We start from the raw sequence: 23,203 nt of genomic DNA, 5'->3' as shown, positions 1-23,203 counted from the left end.
GGAAATCAGAGTAAGAATGCACAAATAGAAATATAACAAATTAAAATGCTTCTGAACCTCAAGGGAATCAGGTTGAAAAATGCTACAATAAAAAAAACCAGTATTATAAAGTTTATGTTCCTGAAGTACAAGTTTTGTGTATTATTTTTTCTGTATTCCCAGAAATGAGAATGGAATGAGAGATTTGAATAAATATTTCACAATTTCACAATGCCCTTGATTCTATACTGTTCTGTTAGTCTTCAATGTTTCTTCTTAGTTTCAAATGAAGTTAGAGTATTTTGAGAAAGTAATGACTTCTAGTGCAATGATCAAGTATGTGACTCTTGGGGATTGTCTGGAAAGGTGTCTGTCATACCTCATATACTGTATGCTTCTAGGAAGAAAACATATTTTATTGATGTTGTATGTTTGGATCAGATATCTGCTTCTCTCCCTGAACACTGCACTCACGGTAAAGTCACGATCCCACGAGTCCAGGAGTGAAGTTCTAGGCACTTTTGGCTATTGACCTCATCCCAATGAGTAGTCACATAGTCTCCTTCACTATCCTGGATAGAAAAAGGATGAAAGAAATAATAAACCATTTGGGTCAGCAAATCAAGCATCTAATATGTTATCGAGGGCTATAGTGATTCAGCCTACTCTCCTTTGAGTAATATACAACCAGCACAACCTTTTATCTGTACACACAGCCCACCCAGTTGCAGTACAGACTATTTCATAGCTTCCCTTGAAATTCTATGTCTCTGAAATTATACCCTGGACAACTGAATATGGGATCGAGTGAAATGTAACTTCAGTGTCCATTCTTCCTCTGTCCCTCAGGTCTGTGTTTTAACCACATTAACAAGAACAGCCCCCTAACCCTGAGGGGATAGTGGAACACAAAATGCAGAAGGAAACATTTCCTGGATAACTTGCTAGAGCTGATTCATTGCCCATTCAAGAATACGCCTATATCTCTGGATTATAATATGGTCAAAACAAAACAAAACAAAACTATGCTTTCTGAGTCCTTAACTTTTAGAGGACCATTTAATTGTGACAGATTAGCCTCTACTCTAATGAATAGATCTCATCATTTATTAGTAAACAGAGAATATGAGGGCTCAGAAACACTTTGGTAACATATAAAACTTATATGCATATGTACCCAAACATCATAACTGCACTATGATATATTCAGGGGAAACTTCCAATTGTGTGACTTCTTTGAACAACTAACTTATAGTCCAACAAAATAAATACTAGGAAGATGGTACTGGAAGTTTCAGGGAGGTGAGGCTAAGAGATGACTGGAGAGACAAGAGGTGGAAGGATATAGTCATACCATACAATGCATACAAGTGAAATGAAACTCGGAAAACTGAAAGGATGGGTAGAGTTCTGAGAGATGAGAGAGAACGATGAAAGGGTGACAGTGTTCAAGATGCATTATACTCACAAACTGACATGATAAATTGAAACCCTTTTAGCTGGGAGTGGTAGCTCATGCCTGGAAGCCTAGCTACACAAGAGGCTGAGATCTGAGGATCATAGTTCAAAGCCAGCCCAGGCACTAAAGAACGGAGAAATTCTTATCTCCAATCAATCAATAGAAAATAGGAAGTGGAGCTGTGGCTTAAGAGTAGGGCAGTAGCCTTGAGCTGAAGAGCTTTGGGACAATGCCCAGGCCTAGCAGTAGGGCGGTAGCCCTGAGCTGACAGCTCAGGGACAGCACCCAGTCCCAGAGTTCAAGCCCCATTACCGACAAAAAAATTGAGACTCTTTAGTACAACTACTTCACAATAATAAAATTGTAATATAACACTAAGGTTCTAGTCTTAACTACTACATTAATTTGTGACTCAGTCTATAAACTTTGAGGGTTTATTGTTTTTCCTTTCTCATTAGATTATTAATTGGGGGTGTGATGTAAAGTCACTATCTTCATGTCTTGGGCTCAGAACAGAGTTAAACTATCAGTTTAGGGATGAGATCATAGGTCTCAGGTCTACATATCCATCCAGACAGCTATTACTACAGGGACTAATAAGATACAGCACTATAATATAGTTGAAATTAGTTGTATTGCTAAGAGTTCAAAAACTAGCTATCTAAAACAAATAAATGACTTAATTCATAACATTTACTCATTTATATAAATATATATAATCCCACCCTGAACAATTTAAAAATACTGGAATGATGCTACTAAGTGTGAAGTTTAAGGAAACATTGATCATAATTAATTCTTGTGAACATATATAAGAGAAGTTCCAGTTTAACTATTGTTTAGGGCCTGTATTTTACATTATTTTTCTTTTGTCCCACTCACATTAAAAAAGAAACTGGCAATATGATACTATTGCCCAAGATTTATTTCCTTAGCATTCTGTTACAAGAAATCTTGTAGTTTCCTCTTCTTTTCACTTTTTCCCTTTATTTTTAAATTTTTATTAAAAGATTTTTATTAACACTGATTTTTTACATCATATATCAAATGTCATGTTTAACAAAGAAGTATTCAAGAAGAGAATCTCTATCTGCAATCACTGGCACATAAATTTTAGAACATAATTAAGATTAAGCTGAGAGTTTGTATGTCATAGATACATATTGATCTATATAACATTATGTTTATAGAGTATATATCCCATTATAGACTTTTTTTTGCCAGTCCTGGGCCTTGAACTCAGGGCCTGAGCATTGTCCTTGGGCTTTCTCAAGGCTAGAGCTCTATCGCTTGAGCCACAGCACCATTTCTGGCTTTTTCTGTGTATATGTGGTACCGAGGAAATCAAACCTGGGTCTTTGTGCATGCTAGGCAAGCACTCTACCACTAGGCCAAACTCCTGGCTCCCATTATAGATTTTTATGTCTATGTAGTTATATTTATATCTACAAGATCATGTCAATGACCTTGAATACCTGAATTCTTTTTACTTTTAAATACAACTTGCTATTATAAATGTCACTTCCCCTTGATATCTGACTTTTTCATTTCAGATTAAGTATATGTGTGTGAATAGATGAAACTAAGTGGAGAGAATTTCTGCTCTGCTTCTATTTAATCAAATAGTACAAGCATTAAATAAAAGGGGCAACTTTTGGAATAGTTTGAAGACTTCCCAAAACACAAGGAGCATGGCCTAAATCCCCTTATGCAGAAGACATACATTGTGCATTGATTCCATGCTACTAAACATCTTTACTAATTTACCCCATCTTTTTTTTCTTTTTGCAAATCTGTATTCTGCAAAAAAAAGACCAACATGTTTATGAAGACATAGTTTTATTTACTTAATTCTAACTTGATATAGTGCTTTAAAATAAGCTTGGTACTTTTAGAAACATAAAGAAAGAAATAGGCAATTCAATGTATAGCATGATGAAAGCATTCTCTTATACCTGTTAAAATTTAAAAAAATTCAAGAACATGCTTCAATTCTATCATTAGTATCTTTACACTTTACAATCTTTTCCCTTTTTCTGTCAACCAAATCCACTCAGACAGATGCATATGACTTCAGTGTGTTTCTAGTACGTTTTAAAATTTTTAATGGGAGAGAAATTATATAGAGCTCAGAGATCCAAGGGTTTTTGTGGGGGGGAGGGTCATGGGGCATGAACTCTGGGCCTGACCCTGAGCTCTTCAGCTCAAGGCTACCACCCTACCGCTGGAGTGACAGTCCCACTTCCCTTTCTCTAGAGATTAATTGGAGATAAAAAGTCTCAGGTCTTTAGTGCCCAGGCTGGCTTTGTACTGTGATCCTCAGATCTCAGCCTCCTGAGTAGCTAGGATTACAGGCGTGAGCCACTGTGCCCGGCTCCAAGGCTTTCTTTTCTTTTTTTTTTTATTAGCATCAGTTAGTTGTAAGATGACACCCTATAACATTTCTATTTGTCCTCATGATACAGCTTGAATATTCACCCCCTTCACAATTCTGTCTTCCCTCCTCCCTCTTCCCAAACCAGTTTCATTAGCTTCTTTGATCTATTTTTCATACATGTACATAGGTTATTATAACTATATTCAAACTTTCATCCTCTTCATTCACCTGCCCTCTCCCACTGGTACCCATAACCCAGCCCAGATAAATTTTAGTGCATGTTGATTGTGTAAGGGAGTTTCATCATGATGTCTTACAGATACCATGTTTTAACTAGGTGGATCATGTATATATACTCATAATCATATGTGTTTATACTCATGTTTACATTTTAGATTTAATATCCACTTATGAGAAAGAGCATTCAACCTTTGTCCATCTGAGCCTCGCTTACTTAGCTTAATACATTTTCCAGATCTGCCCTTTTCCCTACCAAATAACAAGATTTCATTTTCCTTTGTGGCTGAATAATATTCCATTGTATATATAAACCATATTCTATCAGTCCATTTATCAGTTGTAGGACATGTAGGCTCTTTCCATCACTTGGCAAATACAAATATGGGTGTGCAGATGCCTCCATTATATCCTGACTTCAGATAAATAGCCAGTAGTACTAATTGCTGGATTGTAGGGTAGTTCTCTCTTAGACAACTCCCAAACCATCTTCGATAATAGTTTCACTGGTTTATTAGCATAAACACTGTACCACAAAACTGAGATCTCATACTCAATGTATCAAAATATAAAATTAGCATACAAAAATCACTATCCACTTTATATCCAATAATAAACATGTTAAAAAAGAAATTTAAAAAGATAAACTTATTCATAGTAGTTTCCAAAGGGATGAGGTCTCTAGGTACCCAGGACCAGCATTTAGAGAATGTCTCTTTTGTGAGGTTGTTGGTAATTTTTAATTCTTTTTTGTCCAGTTGCAGGGTTTGAACTCAAACACTACTAACCTCAAACACTGCTTCTTTCTGTTCCTTGGATGCCTCTACTTCATCAAATGACCAAATTAGTGGTTCCTTCAGGGGATCAATGCTGTTGTAGAGAAAAAGAAGAGTTTATTTTTAATGCCATATCATTAACATTATAACTTTAAATTTTGTTTCATTAATATTATTTTTAATTAACAAATAATCATTTAATCTTGGACATTGACAAGATTACAAATTATGGGTATGTAATACTCATTCTCTCCAAAAAAAGAGACCAAAGCAAGCAATATTTTATTAAAGTAAAGGAGAAGAGGAGAATTAACATAGTAAAAATGAAAAATCTTCCCAGAGCAATACACAATGTCAGTCAATATCTATCAAAATTCCAATGACTTTCTTCAAAGAAATAGAGAAATCAATCCAAAAATTCATATGGAATAATTAAAGACCCAGAATATCAAAAACTATCTTTAGCATGAAGAACAGTGCTAGAGGAATATCAATACCAAACTTCAAGTTTTATCATGAAGCCATAGAAATAAAAACAGCTTGGTATTGGCAAAAGAATAGACCTGAGGACCAATGGAACACAATGGAAGACCAAGAAATATTCCCACAGACCTGTGGTCACCTACTATTTGATAAGGGAGCCAGAAACATACGGTGGAAGAAAGACAGCCTCTTCAACAAATGGTGCTTGCAAAACTGGCTATCTACATGTAGAAAACTGAAGCTAGATCCTTATATATTACTTTGCACCAGAATTCACTCTAAACGGATCAAATACCTCAATGTAAGGTCAGATACTGTAAAAATATTACAGGAATGGGTAAGGAAAACCCTAGGCCTTCTATGCATGGGTTGAAACTTCCTAAATAAAGGATCAGAATCACAACAAATCAAAGACTGGATAAATGGGATTTTATCAAACTGAAGAGCTTCTGCATGGTAAAGGACATAGCTAGCAAGACAAGTAGAAAGCCCACAGAATGGGAGAAAATATTTATTAGCTATGCATTACAGAAGGGCATCAGAGTTATATTTAGAGCTCAAAACTTTAAAGCCCCCAAAACAAATCCTGAAGAAAACAACAACACCATTAATAAGCAGGTTCAAGATTTAAAGAGAGACTTCTCTGAAGAAGAAATAAGAATGGCAGTAGACACATGAAGAAAGGAAGAAATGTTCAACATCTTAGGCCATAAAAGAAATGCAAACAGGCCAGACACGGTGGCTCACACCTGTAATTCTAGCTACTCAGGAAGCTGAGATCTGAGGAGCAAGGTTTAAAGCCAACTCAGACACTAAAGTTCGCAAGACTCTTATCTCCAATTAACCACTAGAAAATGGGAAGTGGGCCACCAGAAAATGGGAACTGGCTCTGTGGCTGGAAGGTTAGGGCAGATGCCTTGAGCTGAAAAGGTCAGGGACAGCACCCAGGCTCAGAGTTCAAGCCCCACAACCGACAAAAAATATGCAAAAGAAATGCAAATCAAAACAATATTGAGAGTCCATCTCATTCCAGATAGAATGGACATTATCTGGAAAACTAACAACAAATAACGCTGGTAGGGATATGGCCAAAGACAACTCTATTACATTTTGGGTGGTAATGTAAACTTGTTCAATCATTCTGGAAAGCAGTGTAGAGGTTCCTGAAAAAACTAAACATACAGCTTCTATACTACCCAGCAATCCCACTCCTGGGCATTTATCCAATGGGCCAGAAACTAGGCCACACTAAAGCCACCAGCACAACCATGTTCATTGCAACATTGTTTACCATAGCCAAGATATGGAACCAACCTTGGTGTCCCTCAGTGGATAAAAGGATTAAGAAAAACTGGTATACACAAAATGGAATTATACTTATCCTTCAGAAAGAGTAATCTTGTATAATTCACAAGGAAACAGAAAGATTTAGAAAAAATATTAAGCAAAGTAAACCAGAGCCAAAGAAAAACAAGCTGAATGTTTTCCCTCATTTGTGGTAACCAGAATGTGCCTATAAATAGTAAAAAAAACATTGAATATGAATATATATGCACGTACACACACATACACACACTGCAACATGATAAATTATATAGAACTCTGGTCATCCACATATTGAGACTAAGTAATATATGCATAGGAGTAGTTGACAAAGACTCTATACCTATGTGCATATGATCAGATAATATTCTGTGAAATGAACCCCAAGAAAAGAAAATGAGATATTTTTGGTTGTCACTGTTGCTGATTTGGTTTTCATTTTATTTTGTTTTGTTTGTTAGTTTGCTTGTATTCTGAAGGAAAAGTGGGAGCACAGAATAGGTGGAACAAGGATGGATAAATACAACATTAGTACTCACCAGACACTATGTGAAAAATGAATCTCATCGGTGGGGACAGGAAGGAAAAACCGGGAGAGAGCAATGGAAGGGGAGACATGGTTCAAAAACAATTGTACTCATTACTCATAACCTGATTCATGCAACTGTAACCCTTCTTTATATCAACTGTACAATGACATTAAAAAAAACAGCATCAGTGTACATCAGGCCAGAGAGTGTGTGGAGTATTGAAAGTGAGTTTTACCATATAGAGAATGAAAGGAAAGTCTTTATTTCTATCATGTCTCCCCCTAAGACAAGGTCAGCTCAAAACCAGAAGGGATTTCTCCTTACAATAAAAAGGTAAGCAAGGGGCAGGAGTTCGGCCTAGTGGTAGAGTGCTTTCCTAGCATGCACCTGGGTTCAATTCCTCAGCACCACATATACAGAAAAAAATGGCACTGTGGCTCAAGTGGTAGAGCACTAGCTTTGAGAAAGCCCAAGGAGAGTGCTCACAACCCGAGTTCAAGCCCCAGGACTGGCAAAAAAAAGGGTAAGCAAGACACTTTAGTAGCCTATCACTTCTATAGACTCATATAAGTCCAGTACTTGAACTAACCTCATGCCATATCCCCAGGAGCAGCGGTTTTGGCCAATGGGAGAGGTTGCAATTCAGCACCCTGGCCCATGAAGCACCCTATACCAAAGTAACTGTTCCCTGCTTAACTGATACTCTTGGATTCATTTACATTCTTTTTTTGCCAGCCCTGAGTCTTGAACTCAGGGCCTAAGCACTGTCCTTGGGCTTTCTCAAGGCTAGAGCTCTACCACTTGAGCCACCATCTCTGGATTTTTCTATGTATATGTAGCATCGAGGAATTGAACCCAGGTCTTCGTGCATGCTAGGCAAGCACTCTATCACTAGGCCAAACTCCCAACCCTCATTTACATTCTTTTTATTGAAAACTCCTCTAAGCTGGGCATGATGGTTCTCATCTGTGAACCTAGCTACTCATGAGTCTATTATCTGAGGATCATAGTTCAAAACCAGCCCCAGCAGGAAGGTCCTTGAGATGCTAATCTCCAATTAACCACCTTTAAAAAGCTGGAAGTAGGACCTGGAGTTTAGCCTAGTGGTAGAGTGCTTGCCTAGCATGCACGAGGACCCGGGTTCAATTCCTTGGTACCACATACATAGAAAAAAGTCAGAAGTGGTGCTGAGGCTCAAGTGGTAGAACTCTAGCCTTGAGAAAGTCCAAGGACAGTGCTCAGGCCCTGAGTTCATGGCCCAGGACTGGCAAAAAAGCTGGAAGTAGATTTGTACTACTAGCCTTGAGCAAGAAAGCTCAAGGACAGTGCTCAGGCTCTTAGTTCAAGCCCCAGATCAGTAAAAAAACAAAAATAAAAACACAAAATCTTATTCTCTAAAATTGAAAGAGGTAACTCTTCCACCAGTGTGTAAGTATCAACATCAGGACACAAAGAAAATGGAAAGCAAAGAAATATAACATTACTGAAGGAAAATGGTAATTCTCTAAAAATTTATGAGGTTATCTTCAAAGAAATTCAATATAACTGTTTTAAGGAAACCCAGTGGAGATAAAGGGAAAAAAAGGCAATTGCATGAAGTCAGGAAAATAATTCATTTTTTGGAAAATAATTCTTTCTTTTAATAAGAAATCCACAAAAAGATGGATACCAAAAAATGACTGAAAAAGAATAATAAGAATTCAATGAATGAAATTCAAAACTTCAGAGCTTCAAAGGTAGACTAAACAATAATTCACAACTTTTATAGTAGACTATAAATCAAGAAGGAAAAGAATTTCTGAACTTGAAGACAAGGTCAACCTAGTCAGGTATCAAAAAGAAAATACTAAGAAAGTAAAGAAACTTTAGTCAAGATGCATTGTTCTCATAAACTGCTTTCTTAAATGGCAATTCCCGTGATCAACTAAAAATAATTTAAAAAAAAAGAAAAATGAAAAGTCTTCAGGACATGTAGAACAACATGAAACCAACTAATATCTTCATTATGAAGGTTTCAGAAGGAGAAGTGAAACAAGCTTATTTACCAAAAAAATATTAAAAATGTCAAAAGTCAAAGACCAAGAGAGTTCTATTTTATATCATTTTCTTTTTTTATGGTACTGGGGATTGATCTGAGGGCCCTGTGTACCAATAAGCCATACTGTATCCACTCAAGAAGAATAGTTTAAATACAGAAACTGAAAATCATTCATTGACACACAAGGGGAAATTTATGAGACAGAGTGAATGTCTCAGCAGTAGAGACAACGCAGTAGAGAATAGGTGATGTATTCGAAGTGCTGGAGAAAAGAAAATGCTAATCTACTGACCATTTTACACACAATAAAATTTGTCTTTCAAGAATTAAGAATTGCCTGCTGGGCACGGTGGTTCACACCTCTAATCCTAGCTACTTAGGAGGCTGAGATCATGGTTCAAAGCCAACGCAGGCACTAAAGGCCATGAGACTCTTATCTCCAATTAACCATTAGGAAACTGGAAGTGGGGCTATGGCTCAAGTGGTAGGGCGGTAGCCTTGAGCCGAAGAGCTCAAGGACACCACCCAGGCACAGAGTTCAAGCCCCTCAAGACCCACCAAAAAAATTAAGAACTGGTCAAATAGAATTAAAATAAATTTTTATGAGATTCAGATTTTTTAATTGCCATGAAAAAATGGCAGACATAAACAACTTACAAGAGAGGAAGAAATTAACAAAGATTCTAAAGACCAGCTGAATATAGTAAACAGAATGAAGCATGTATCCTTGAATAGATTATCATTCTGTTTATGTGGTTTTTCAGCTTTATTCTTTTCTGCCATGTTAACATTACTATTCATTACTAATGCCTCTCACTTTCGTGTAGAAGACATTCTAAGTCAGACTCCTAGTATTTCCTTCTCTCCAGTAAGGGAGAGGAAGTGATAAGGAAAGTCAGTCTAGTCTTCTCATGTTTTCCCTTTTGGGAACATGTTTTCATTAAAAGCATATTCTCTCTATTGGAGATTCCCATAGTTTGGGGTTAAGTCTAATCCAGGAAGATGTTAACAATTCCACTTGATTAGGCACATAAACTCATCTTCTAAACAAAATTTATATCAGCAGTATGTCTAGATTTACAACATTCATATGGCTCTAACATTTTTACTCACTTGATAACATTTTTATTCAATTGACACCTCTATTATAATAACTATCAATTTTAGACCAGTATGCTTATCAAGTTTGCCAAACCAACACCCAAAGCCACACCACAGAAGCTACTGTATCTCACCTGTCTTCCAGAACGATATCATTGTTTAAGGTTGTTTGCACAGGATCCAGTACAGTAAAGTTAGCAATTGCATCAGTGACGCTGAGGGGTATATAGTCTTTGCCATCCTGCACGATGAAACAAAAATTACAATCATTCTCAAAGAGAAAATATGAAATTTGTGGCTCTCTTTCTTGCTTCAAAGAATTTCTGGGTTTCATTAGGCAGTGAACAAAGCTTACTGTAGCACTGGGCACTGGAGTCTCACACCTTTAATCCTTGCTACTCAGGACCTATGGATCTTGGTTTGATGCCAGTCTGGGCAATTAACTACCTAAATACTGGAAGTGGAGCTGTGGCTCAAAATAGTAGAGCGCTATTCTTAAACAAAAAATTCTCAGGGACAGTGCCCAGGCCCTGAGTTCAAGCCCCATGACTGACAATGGGGGGCGGGGAAACTTGCTTTAAGCAGGGTGGCCTGCATCTGTTATCTCAGGTACTCAGGAAACTGAGTTCTGAGGAGGGAGGTTTAAAGCTGGCTCAAGCAGGAAAGTCCGTGAGACTCTTATGTCCAATTAACCACCAAAAAGCCAAAAGAAGGGTTGAGGTGTGCTCAAGTGATAGAGGCATCATCCTTGAATGAAAAGGTCAAAGAGAAAATATAAGGTCTTAAGTTCAAGCCTCAGTACTGGCACACAGGAAAAAAAATGCTCTATTTTTTTCACTTACTTCAATCTTTGATAGTAATGTGGTTCTGAACCACTTATTTGTGTTGAAAGGGTAAATAGTAAGTCTGTATTTTAAAAATTATGGTGTATTAAGCATCCACTACAAAGATATGTTTGGTAAGGGATTTTTTTCCTTTGACTTTTCTATTTCTTCTACCTCCTTAGTCCTAAACAACTCTACAAAAGATAAACGGAGGCAATATTCAGTTTTCTATTGCTATGACAAAATGCCTGAGATAACCAACTTAAGGGAAAAAGGATTTATTTCAGTTCATGGTTTCAGAAGTTTTAGTCCATGGTCTATTGCTGTGTATTTGAGGCACAGCTGAAATATCAAGATGTGGAGAATTAATGGAACAATGTGCTTCATCCTATAGGAAACATGAGGCAGAAAAAGATAAAGGGGAAGAGATATGATGTACCTCTTAAAAGCATGATTTCAGTGACCTCTTTCCTCTAATCAGAACCCACGTTCTAGTAGCTCATTCAGTATGAACTCACTGATGGATTAACCTTATTAATAAAGTTAGAATTTTCATGAATCAATCACTATTCAATGATACCACAACCTGAGAACTAAGCCTTTGACACATGAGCTTTTCTGGGGAACACTTCATATCCAAACCACAAAAAAGGACAATGCTTGAGCATAACAACTTTGACCATGTTGTGGTATATGACCAATGGAAGCACTCGTTTTCCTGTTATGCACTAACCCCTGTATTATCTGATTATATAATGTACCCCTAGCAGTATGTAGAAAACATTATTCAAAGGAAAATTCAAATATGTTTAAATTAAAACCGTTAATAACCAGCACCAATTACCACATGCCAAATTATAAAAAATCAATGCTTGTCATATTTTATGTAGTATATTCATCATGGATTATGAAATAAGGTTCTATTAGTAGTTTCATTTTACAGATGGGTACGCTGAGGCATACAGTCAAAGTTAAAAGAATAAGTAGTAATTCCAGATCCTACTCCAAACAATCTATGTTAAGTACTATTTATTGCCATTTTTTGACCTCTGTCATATGGATGAAGTCTTGAGTTTTTCCATAAATGTATACTATATAATATGAAATATTATAAACCTATATTTTCATGACCTCTCTCTAGTCAACGTCCTAAGTTTAAGAAACATTCCTGGTCTCTATCTTACCTCATATAACTAAACTTGAAGTAAAAGTTTTTATTTGAATTTTATTGCTGAGATAAAAGATTAAGTAAAACACCACAATAAAGTGCTACATAGACACAGATCCTGGAAAACCAAGGAGAGGTAGAGCCTGGAAATCATTCCAACATCTTCATTGTACATGCTTCCGTGTGAAAAGCTACAAACCAAAAGAACTTAAGAAGAAGCTGGGCGCTGATGTCTCACACCTGTAATCCTAGCTAGTCAGGAGGCTGAGATCTGAGGATCATGGTTCACAGCCAGCCCAAGCATGAAAGTCTATGAGACTCTTATCTCCAATTAACTGCCAGCTCAGTCCCAGAGTTCAATCCCTGAGACCAAGAAGAAAAGAAGAAGAAGAACTGAAGAAGTGACATGCCCAGGGTACCAAGCTTAAGTAATGGATACTCTTGTATCTACTTATTGAAATACTGTAAAAAATGACTGTCTCCATGAAAAGAACTGGTGTATTAATATTATTAAGAAACAGTAGCTTGTAAGTACATCAGTGAACACACTAATTCACCTTCTAGAAGCAGATTTTTTTTAAGTACCTACATTAGAATACAACAAAACAAAAACACCGCTATTCTTTTTTCCATTTTTGCCAGTCCTGGGGCTTAAACTCAGGGCCTGAGCACTGTCCTTGGGTTTTCTCAAGGCTGGAGCTCTACCACTTGAGCCACAGCATCACTTCCGGCTTGTTTTTTTCTAGGTATGTGGTCCCAGGAATCAAACCTGGGTCTTTGTGCATGCTAGGCAAGCACTCTACCACTAGGCCAAACTCCCAGCCCCTTGACAACTATTCTTTTAAGAACTGGTTGAAGATATAAAATGAATCACTAAAAGAAGATCAAGTTCTTTCATATTTTCAACAACGCAATTTGTTCAGAGATGGCAATAGAATTTGTGGTGGAACAGGACTTGAACACTGCACTTGGCTGATCTGAGATATACAGGGGTTAACTGTAGTCGTTTTTCACTTGGAAAGAAAACTAAAATGTCAATTTCAGAAAAAAAACTTCATTAGTAGACAATGGGATTCGTTACTATGACTTTTTAAAGTTTTGCTTGACTACAGATTGATAAATTCTTGGGGCCGGGAGTTTGGCCGAGTGGTTAAAGTGCTTGCCTAGCATGCATAAAGGCCCAGGTTCGATTCCTTGGTACCACATACATAGAAAAAAGCTGGAAGTGGTGCTGAGGCTCAAGTGGTAGAGCTCTAACCTTGAGAAAGTCCAAGGACAGTGCTCAGGCCCTGAGCTCAAGCCCAGGACTGGCAAGAAAAAAAAAATTCTTATTTTTTTTTTGGAAATCTGAAGTTCTTAGATAAATGAATCCTCTGAGCTGTCATTCTCCTTACAGTATTCTCATTTTGTTCTTTATCACTTGGATGTTTCAGGAGAATCTCATCAGATATCCCTGGTAGTGAATATAAATTCCTAGACAAAATGACTTAGAGGTAAGGTTCAATCATGTCAAGTCCATTGCTTCCTTTTAGACTTTTCTTCAACTATCAGGAGGCCTTTTCCTGGCCCTGAGCTCCCAAATTCTTCCCATTTTACTTTCTTCCTTCATTTTCCATCTGTTGAATACAGATCATTTCATGGCTCATTTTTGATTCAAGAGAATTATTATGGGAGCTTTTTTCAAATGACCCAAGTGATCTCTGCCTCTTGGTATTCACAACCTTGTGTAATTAATGCCTTCCACTTAAATATAAACTGGTATTATACCTCATATTTAAATTAGGTATTATTGTTTTTCCAAAGCTGGTGTAAGTAACAATGATGGTTGTATCTGCAGAATTTTTTCTCTACTCTGAGTAGTCCTGTAGCATAGGCCTGCTTTTAAGCATGTTGAGTGAATGAGTGGATATTGAGCTATAACAAATCCAACTCCAGTCCTGTAGCAAGAAAACACTCCTCAAGCCAGGTGTGGGGTGCAGCGGTCTCTCATGCCTGTAATCCTAGCTACTCAGGAGGCTGAGATCTGAGGATCAAAGTTCAAAGTCAGCCCGGGTACAAAAGGATCTGAGACTCTTATCTCCACTTAACCTCTAGAAAATGGGAAGTAGGGCTTGGATCAAGGGTAGGGCGGTAGCCTTGAGCTGAGAAGGTCAAGGACAATGCCCAGGCCTGGATCAAGCCCCATGACTCACAAAAATAAAGACAAAAAATAAAATTCTCCTCAACCTTACTGCCTCAACCAATCCTGCCTATCTACTGCAGACTTCAGATCTTACAGCCCAACAATTTTCCCCTAAGGGAAATGCAATGACTTAAGAAATAATTTTAAAGACCAAGGTAATATGACTTGTTCAAAAGCCACTAATTTCACACTAATGGATTCAAATGGTAGGAAAGTTTGTGCAATACCAAAGAACTACAGAAATGATTATAAGTGTGACTAATGGAATTTTAAAAATAACACAAGTCAGGTGCTGGTGGCTTATGCCTGTAATACTAGAGACTCAGGAGGCCGAATATCTAAGGTTCATGGTTCAAAGCCAGCCCTGGTACAAAAGTCCATGAGACTCTTATCTCTAATTAACCACTGGAAGTGGTGCTGTGGCTCAAGTGGTAGAGCACTAGCATTGAGCTGAAGAGCTCAGGGACATCGCCCAGGCCCAGAGTTCAAGCTGCACAACCGACCAAAAAAAAAAAAAAAGGAAAGAAAGAAAGAACCCAAATTAATACCTAGTTGAATTAAAGGACTGAATGAACCACTGAATGGAATAAAGAATGTAAGGGCATAAAATTGGAACAAAATAAATAGCCAGAAATCTTAATAAAATGACGGTTATGGAAATGGATTTTTGTTTTCAAAATAAAAAAAGTGCTGGCATGGTGGCTAACGCTGTAATCCTAGCTACTAAGGAGACTGAGATCTGATGATCATGGTTCAAAGCCAGCTCAGGCACTAAAGTCCATGAGACTCATCACCAATTAACCACCAGAAGACTAGAAGTGGTACTGTGGCTCAAGGGGTAGGGTGGTAGAGCAGTAGCCTTGAGCTGAAGAGCTCAGGGACAACGCCCAGACCCAGAGTTCAAGTCTTGCAACCGGCAAAAAAAAAGAGTCAAATTGAAGGTTTAGAAAGGAAAAGCTAAATAAATCAAATAAAAACCCAGTGGAAAGTTTTCCTGGTATCAGGGCTGGAGAATAAAATGGTCAAACATTCAGAAAACAATAAAGAAAAGCAAACTAAAAGCAGATCAAGAGAACTTATGGCATACCATTATGTAGATAAATATAGAAATAATAAAGGAGAGCAAGTACAAGGGAAAAGCAAAAACGTGCATTTAGCCTCCTGTGTAGCTAGGATTACAGGCCTGAGCCACCAGCACTTAAGAGTTATTTTCTTCTCTTTTCTATTGCACTTATTTCATCATATTACCTTGCTTATTTTCCTCTCCTACAGACTAGAATATTAGCTCCTTCAGGAATGAGTATAAGCAAGAGCCAACTTTATAATTCTTAAACTGTTTTAGTGTAAAAATCACAGTGAATATCACAATGAAAAAGAGAATGAAGGAAATACTACATACCTGCTGAACATTGGCCTGAAGGAGATCTCCAAGTCGCTTGACCAGGTCAGAGAAGTTAGGCCTCAGAGTGCATTCGCTGTGCCAGCAGTCAAGCATAGTCTGGTAGCTAAAGGTTGGAAAAATACAAAGGTTGTTTCTCACTAGTTCCATAGCTTTTCTGTTCTTTATCTCTTCAATACTGATGATTGAATTTACAGCCTTGTGTTGGCTAGGCATGTGCTCTATCATGTGAGCCATAGACCCTGTCCATTTTGCTTTTGTTTATTTTTTGGACATAGCCTTGTTTTTCCCCAGGCCAGCCTCAAACTGCAGCATTTCTACCTGTACTTCCTATGTAGCTAACATTTTTGTTTGCCATTCCTGGGGCTTGAACTCAGGGCCTGGGCACTGCCCCTGAGCTTCTTTTGGCTCAAGGCTAGTGCTCTACAACTTGAGCCACAGCAACACTTTGAATATTTTTTTTTCTGTTTATGTGGTACTGAGGAATCAAACCCTGGGTTTCATGCATGCTAAGCAAGCACTCTCCCACTAAGCCACATTCCCAGCCCTTGTAGCTAAGTCTTTTAGCCCAGATACATCTCTAACCACAATCCTCTCATAGCTAGGATTATAGGCAAATGAGTTAGCAACCAGGATCCTCAAATTTCATATGGATTATACCAGAGGTAACACTTCACAATGAATCTAAGGTACATTCTTTCCTGTGATCTTAAAAGTCCAGCTACTGAAAAAGCTTTGTGGTCCCTTCCCACTAATCACTCCTACATCCCCATCATTCCCTCTTGCTTCAGCTCCATATGCTTAAATGAATACACGTAAGTCATACTCAATACAGTTGTGATCTCAGGTGTTCATAAAATCCTGATGTAAGAAGGACAAGCAATTTTGTCACCTAACTCGTTGACAGTACAAAAATAATGGGAACAGTGAGACAGTTACTTTGAATAATATTGGACTTTTGAGATTTCCTCATGATTTATTTGGTCTACAAATAAATATCATTACATGCCCTTTAGGAAATAGTATAACATTAAGACTCTTTTTAGATACTTAATACCAACATTGAAAGAATAGTTGGTATTTTCTAATAGTTATGACTAATAAAACATCAACTAATTGATAGATACCAATTCATGTTGAAATTACTATTTGACAAACGAATTGAAAATCTCTTATGTGCACATTTTGGTGTGATGATGTCACTTCCAATCTTTTTTTAAGTACTTCCTCATAGCACATAAATTTATTCATTAAGCAAAATCAGAGATTCTAAGAACTTAGCACCAGATTGGCACAATAGAAGCTATTTACTCAGCCTGTGACTTAAAAGGACCTTGTCAGTGCCCTGGTTACATGTATTATTTAGAGAAATAGTCATTGCAAACATATATATGTAATGTTCATCTCCCCTTTAGTAGGCTATTTTCAAATTATAATATACTTTAAGGAAGCAAAAGAAAAGTCTTGACATTCAATAAGCTTTAATGTATTTGTGGTCTAAAATCTGTTATGTTTACTTTGATCCTTTCATCTCAAATTACTTTACTTGAAGGAAAAACTTACATTTCAGTAGTGGAATACTCAGGTGATCTCATTCTTGTTCCCTCCTTAAGCTGATGGCAGAAGTCTTCATCAATTTGAACTCCTGGGTATGGTGAAGCTCCTGGCATGCAATAAAAGACAAATTTACTTGCATGCCATAAACTATCAAGACCTTATGAATAAGAGACCTAAGAGGAGAATGAGCAAACAGATCCAAATTCATACATAACAGGATGGAGAAACTTACTTTTTTCTTCTGCCAAGGTCCATTTTGGTAGTTGTAATATAATTTAAGGGCCATAAAAATTAACCATACAAATAGGTGGGCTATGGGTAGGCTACAAGAAACATATGTGTCTGTTCTGTCAGGCCTTATATGAAGAACTGTAACCTATCTATACTGAATCGAGCAGGAGTCACAAGATTTGTATCCAATTTGTCAGTTCTGGCTGGTATCTGACAGTTCAGATCTCTGATAAAGACTGTTATTCATGTCCAAATTGCTTTGATACAGCTGAAAAGAGATTTCAGTTACCACTAGTGAGCTCCTATTGTTATAGCTTTTTGCTTAATCCAAGCATTTCTATTATTTGAAGTCTCCAAGATCCTTGTTTTATAGTTTTATCAAACAGAATTCTAGTCAGTGAAGAGATCAGACTCCATTTTGGGGAATGCAGTATTGGAAACATGATGTATTTACTAAAGTACTGTACCTCTTGGAGGAAAACATCTGTGGTAGTCCAATGTCTTACAATTAAATGGTAGTACCAATTAATTACCTTTAATTTATCTGATTTCTATGCTTCCAACTATCTCAACTTTTTTTTGTCAGTCTTGGGGCTTCAACTCATTGCCTGGGCACTGTCCTTGGACACTTTTGCTCAAGGCTAGTGCTCTGCCACTTGGACCACAGCACCCCTTCTGGGGCTTTTTCTGTGTATGTGCTACTGAGGAATCAAACCCAAGGCTTAATGCATGCTAGGGGAGCACTCTACCACTAGGCTATACTCACAGACCTCAACTTTTTGATGTGTGTTCTGGTCCAGAGGCTTAAACTAACCTCCGGCGTGCTGTCCCTGAGTTTCTTTTTTCTCACTTTAGCAGTTGAGCCACAATGCCACTTCTGGATTTTTAGTTATATTTCACGTAGATGCCCATTTTTGCCTAGGACTGGTTTAACTCCAAGATCCACTTACCTATAGCTTCCTACAGAGCTATAATCAAAGGCAAGAGTCACTGCACCAGCCACCATTTCAGCTTTTTAATCACAAATGACTTAGGTAAAAACTGAATTGGGTCTTTTTCATTTCTGTACAAACATCTTTTCTTTCCCTGTCTCTAAAACCTTTGGAAACTAGACTGAGTGACATTCTGTAAGAGGATCAAAGTAACTTCCTTGGGCAAAAAGAACATCTTTCATCCTGTCAGAACTTAGTAATCCAAAACTTTGAATCTTTTCTACTCAGTAATACAAAACTTAAATTAAATTGTTTCTGAATTAGCTAGATGCATTCAATTCCCCCAAAAGGCATATGTGAATAATTTTAGCAAATTAAATCAAAACTTCCTGTACCGTAACCATAGAAAGTTTTGGATTTAGGGTCATGGAAGGAGGCTCTTAAATAAGGAACACAGTACCTCAGAATTATCTTTAATGTGTAAAGCCATCTGTAGGCTGTTTTTTAAAAATGTTTTTTTCCTTCCATTAAGAATGTAAGTCAAGGGCCGGGAGCGTGGCCTCATGGTAGAGTGCTTGCCTAGGATGCATGAAGCCCTGGGTTCAATTGCTCAGTACCACATACACAGAAAAAGTCAGAAGTGGTGCTGTGGCTCAAGTGGTAGAACACTAGCCTTGAAAAAAACCCAAGGACAGTGCCCAGGCCCTGAGTCCAAGCTCCAGGACTAGCAAAAGAAAAAACAAAGAATGTAAGCCAAGCATGAGTGGCTCATGCCACTCTCATCTCCAGTTAAGTGCCAAAATGCCAGAAGTGGAGTTGTGGCTCAAGTGGGAGAGTGCTAGCCTAAAAGATCAGGGATAGGGTCCAGGCCCTGAGTTTGAGTTCAAGCCTCAGGATCAGCACACGCCCGTGTGGGCGCGCACACATGCACACACACAGACACACACCACACAGAATTGTCTACCTAATTCTGCCTATGATCCTTTAGAAATCTGGGTAATCTGGGATTAGATGGTGATAACTGGGTTTGCAACAGTAGCTGTGATTGGCAGGAGGAAAGACGTGGCCAGAAACAGACTCACTTACCTAGAGAGAATATTTCCCAAAGCAAAACTCCAAAGGACCACACATCACTCTGGGTGGTATAAATCTTGTCAAAAATAGCTTCAGGTGCCATCCACTTAAGTGGGAGTCTTGCCTAGAAAACCAAAAATAGAGTGAACCATGAGAAAAGAGGCCATAACACTGACAAAGCCCAAGATCCTGGAATTGGTGCTCTGTTTCAGAGAAGCTTGAACTTACATCTCCTTTCCAAACATAGTCAGGGTCATTGTAGATGTCTCTAGCCAAACCAAAATCACAGATCTTCACAACATTGTTATCAGCTAGAAGGATATTCCGCGCAGCTAGGTCTCGATGGATGCACTAAACAAAGGGGAAAATAGATAGTTCTGAATGTTGTGAAGCTCTGAGCAGGTGCAGGTTTAATAGACTTTCAACCATGAGACAAATTGGACATTTTAAGTGTGGGAGACCAGAACAGGAATGGAAATGTGGAAAAGCTATACAACTCCAGAGAAAAAGTGTCTTACATTAAAATTTACCAAGACATGGATGAATTGATCCATTCTAAAATTAAATTGGGGAGGGGGAGGTAAAATCCCCACTATACTTTTATGGTATCTCCCATCTATACATTGCTCTTGGATCTGGAATAAATATATTGCCTGAGATTTGAATGTAAGTGGTCCTCTCCTGCTGTATTATATGATTAGCATCCTAGGTTACAAATGATGCATTTTCTTTCATTTGCACAACTACAATGATCTCTTAGTTGTTTTCTCTGTTTCTATTCTAGCCCCATGAACTAGTTACCTGTTTGCTCACCCTCGCAATCAAAATGAAATTCCCAGAGCATCAACCTGAGCATGGGATATTTCCGGCTAAAATTTATTCTGTGGCAACTAGAAATCATGAACTTTTGGCATTGTACTCAGTCTTTCTTTGCTAAGCTTTTTGTCCACCTACCTTTCCATTCGACTTCATGAATCCTATGCATCTTAAAATTTACGTCACTTAGCTGGGCATCAGTGGCCCATGCCTATAATCCTAACTAATCATGAAGCTGGGATCTGAGGATCATGGTTTAAAGCCAGCCTGGGCACAAAAGTCTATGAGAGTCTTATCTCCAATTATTTACCAAAAAAGCTGGAAGTAGTGCTGGAACTCAAGTAGAAGAGTTCTAACCTTGAGCGAAAAACTCAGGACAGTGCCTAGGCTCTGAGTTTAAGCCCTAGGAACAGTACAAAAGTATGTTTTTATTATGATGTTTAAATATAATGTTAAGAAACCGCCACAGATCCTTCATGATTCAGTTTATCTAGTCAGAAAGCCTTTATTTCATTCATCTGTTATAGGCCATAGCCTCTTTTACTACATGTTGTATTTTTGTTATTCACTAGACTCTGAGGAGAGAGAACTTGAATCTTACATATCTTCATCTCTTGCGCTTACACAAAGAATATTCTATTCAATCAGTATATAGTTGCTGAATGACTTTTCTTTCAATACATACTAATAGCCACAACTCAGTAATGGGATTTAAATATTCAACCAGCAAGGTGATTAGAGTCTGAAAAGTAAACTCCTAGCAATAGAAGACTGAACTTTACAACTTGCAGGGGCAGGGGGAAATCAGGAGGAGAGATACTGGGAGAAAAATCAAGGATGGATTAACAATGTTTGACATGAAATGTACTCATTACCTTATATAACTGTAATCCCTCTATACATCACCTTTACAACAAAATTAAATTAAATAAAAAATAAAAATTATATCTAAAATAGTCCCATTTGTGGGCTAAGTCCTTGATGCATAAGCAATATGAAATGCTAACATTCTCCAAGGAAAAATGTTCGACATCACCAAACTAATATCTCCAATGAGATGTTCATAAATAATAAATAAAAATAAAAAGGCACTCAAGATGAGTAGCTGTCTGTAAAATGAATGAATATAACTTCTGCACAACTAGAGATAGAAAGAGAGGGAAAATGGTATACGGTATATGGGTAGGAGTAAAGAAAAAAAGTACTAGCTATCAAAGACATCACTGTGATGGAAATTCACCAGCCTTGCTTTGCCAGTCAGTGGAATTGAAAGAAGAATACGGATGCTCACTTTTCTGGAAGCAAGGAACTCCATGCCTTTGGCTACTTGAAAGCTATAGCAGATCAGATCCTCCAAAGTGAGAGGGCGCTTGTAGAGATCATCTGTGTCTAAAGAAGAAGAGTGATTGAAGGTCAATAGTTGAAAAATACTGCATAAGCCTAAGGAGCGAAATAAAGATACCTGATTTTCACAGCATCTTCCTACAATGTGATACTTGTTGAGCTTTTCTCAAGGCTGGAGCTCTACGACTTGAGCCTCAGCACCACTTCCAACTTTTTTGTATGAATGTGGTACCTGGGTCTTTGTGCATGCTAGGCAAGCACTTTACCAGTAGGACAAATCCCGGTCCCTGAAGGCAATTTTTTTTTTGCCAGTCCTGGGCTTGAGCTCAGGGCCTGAGCACTGTCCTTGAACTTTCTCAAGGCTAGAGCTCTACCACTTGAGCCTCAGCACCACTTCCGGCTTTTTTCTATACGTGGTACCGAGGAATCGAACCCGGGTCTTCATGCATGCTAAGCAAGCACTTTAATCACTAGGCCAAACTCCCGGCCCCTGAAGGCAATTTTTAAAAAAGATTTCTTGACCTAATTTTTATTTTTTCTGATCATATCTTTAGGATTTAGTCAGTCATTTGGATTTCCATGTTAAAATGAGATTGGATAAAAGCAGATTCCTGTGGGAAAGCATGCGGAGGATCTGCTGTGCTGTGTCTCTCACTCTGTCTCTTGTTGTAGAGTGCCAAAGACTTTGTGGCAACTTTCCTCAGCTGGGCCCTTGCGTCAGGATGCTGTCCTGGAGTTTATCCTCCAGGGAGGAGTCTCTGTGGCATCTAGAGACCTGGGCCCTTTAGCACATCCTGAATTTCTTTCCTAACTCTTCAGTCTTCTTTATATTTACTGAAGTGAGATATGACTTTTCCCACATTTTTATTAGCAAATATCAAGGTAGAGAGTTTCATTAGTGACTTTTTTATTATACTTAAAGTTATATAACAGAATCCTCTCATTTTAACAGTTTAGATTTGATTTGGTAGCATTCTGTTGCATTAAGTACTTTTCCGGTATTGCGCAACCTAAATCACTATCCATTCCATATGTTTTTCCTCAGACAGAAGTTCTGTAGCTCAAATAAGCAGAATCCCAAAACGATTTGTAGCCTTATTTCACTTTGCATAGTATGTTGAAGCATGTATCAGAATTTCTTTCCTTTACAAGATAATAGAATAATATTCTGTTATTCATATAATGCATACTATATTTCCATACTGATCTGTTGATAAACAGTTGAGTCATTTTCACCTTTTAGCAATTGTAAATAATGTTGCTATGATATTTGCACATAAACTAACCTACTTGGGTTCCTGCTTATAGTATCTTGGGGCATATACCTACAAATACAGTTGCTGGATCACAAGATAATTCCGTGGCTTAACTTC

General features: G+C 37.8%; 1 protein-coding gene across 1 annotated transcript in view; it reads right to left on the bottom strand.

Moving 5' to 3' along the window:
• LOC150041006 (vascular endothelial growth factor receptor kdr-like) overlaps nucleotides 1–23,203 on the bottom strand; it is a 145,152-nt gene that overhangs the window by 2,678 nt on the left and 119,271 nt on the right. The window contains exons 22-29 of the mRNA XM_090327270.1: nucleotides 21,778–21,875; nucleotides 19,899–20,021; nucleotides 19,683–19,794; nucleotides 17,440–17,539; nucleotides 15,877–15,982; nucleotides 10,438–10,544; nucleotides 4,841–4,922; nucleotides 454–551 (exon numbers count right to left, since the gene is read on the bottom strand). Coding sequence (XP_090183396.1) covers nucleotides 454–551; nucleotides 4,841–4,922; nucleotides 10,438–10,544; nucleotides 15,877–15,982; nucleotides 17,440–17,539; nucleotides 19,683–19,794; nucleotides 19,899–20,021; nucleotides 21,778–21,875 — 826 coding nt within the window. The remainder of the gene's footprint in view (nucleotides 1–453; nucleotides 552–4,840; nucleotides 4,923–10,437; nucleotides 10,545–15,876; nucleotides 15,983–17,439; nucleotides 17,540–19,682; nucleotides 19,795–19,898; nucleotides 20,022–21,777; nucleotides 21,876–23,203) is intronic.

This window comes from Megascapheus bottae, chromosome X (assembly GCF_031878675.1).
Source record: "Megascapheus bottae isolate mThoBot1 chromosome X, mThoBot2.hap1, whole genome shotgun sequence".
NCBI lineage: Eukaryota > Metazoa > Chordata > Mammalia > Rodentia > Geomyidae > Megascapheus > Megascapheus bottae.
Note: the sequence above shows the minus strand (reverse complement) of the source record. Positions and strands in the feature narration are given on the sequence as shown.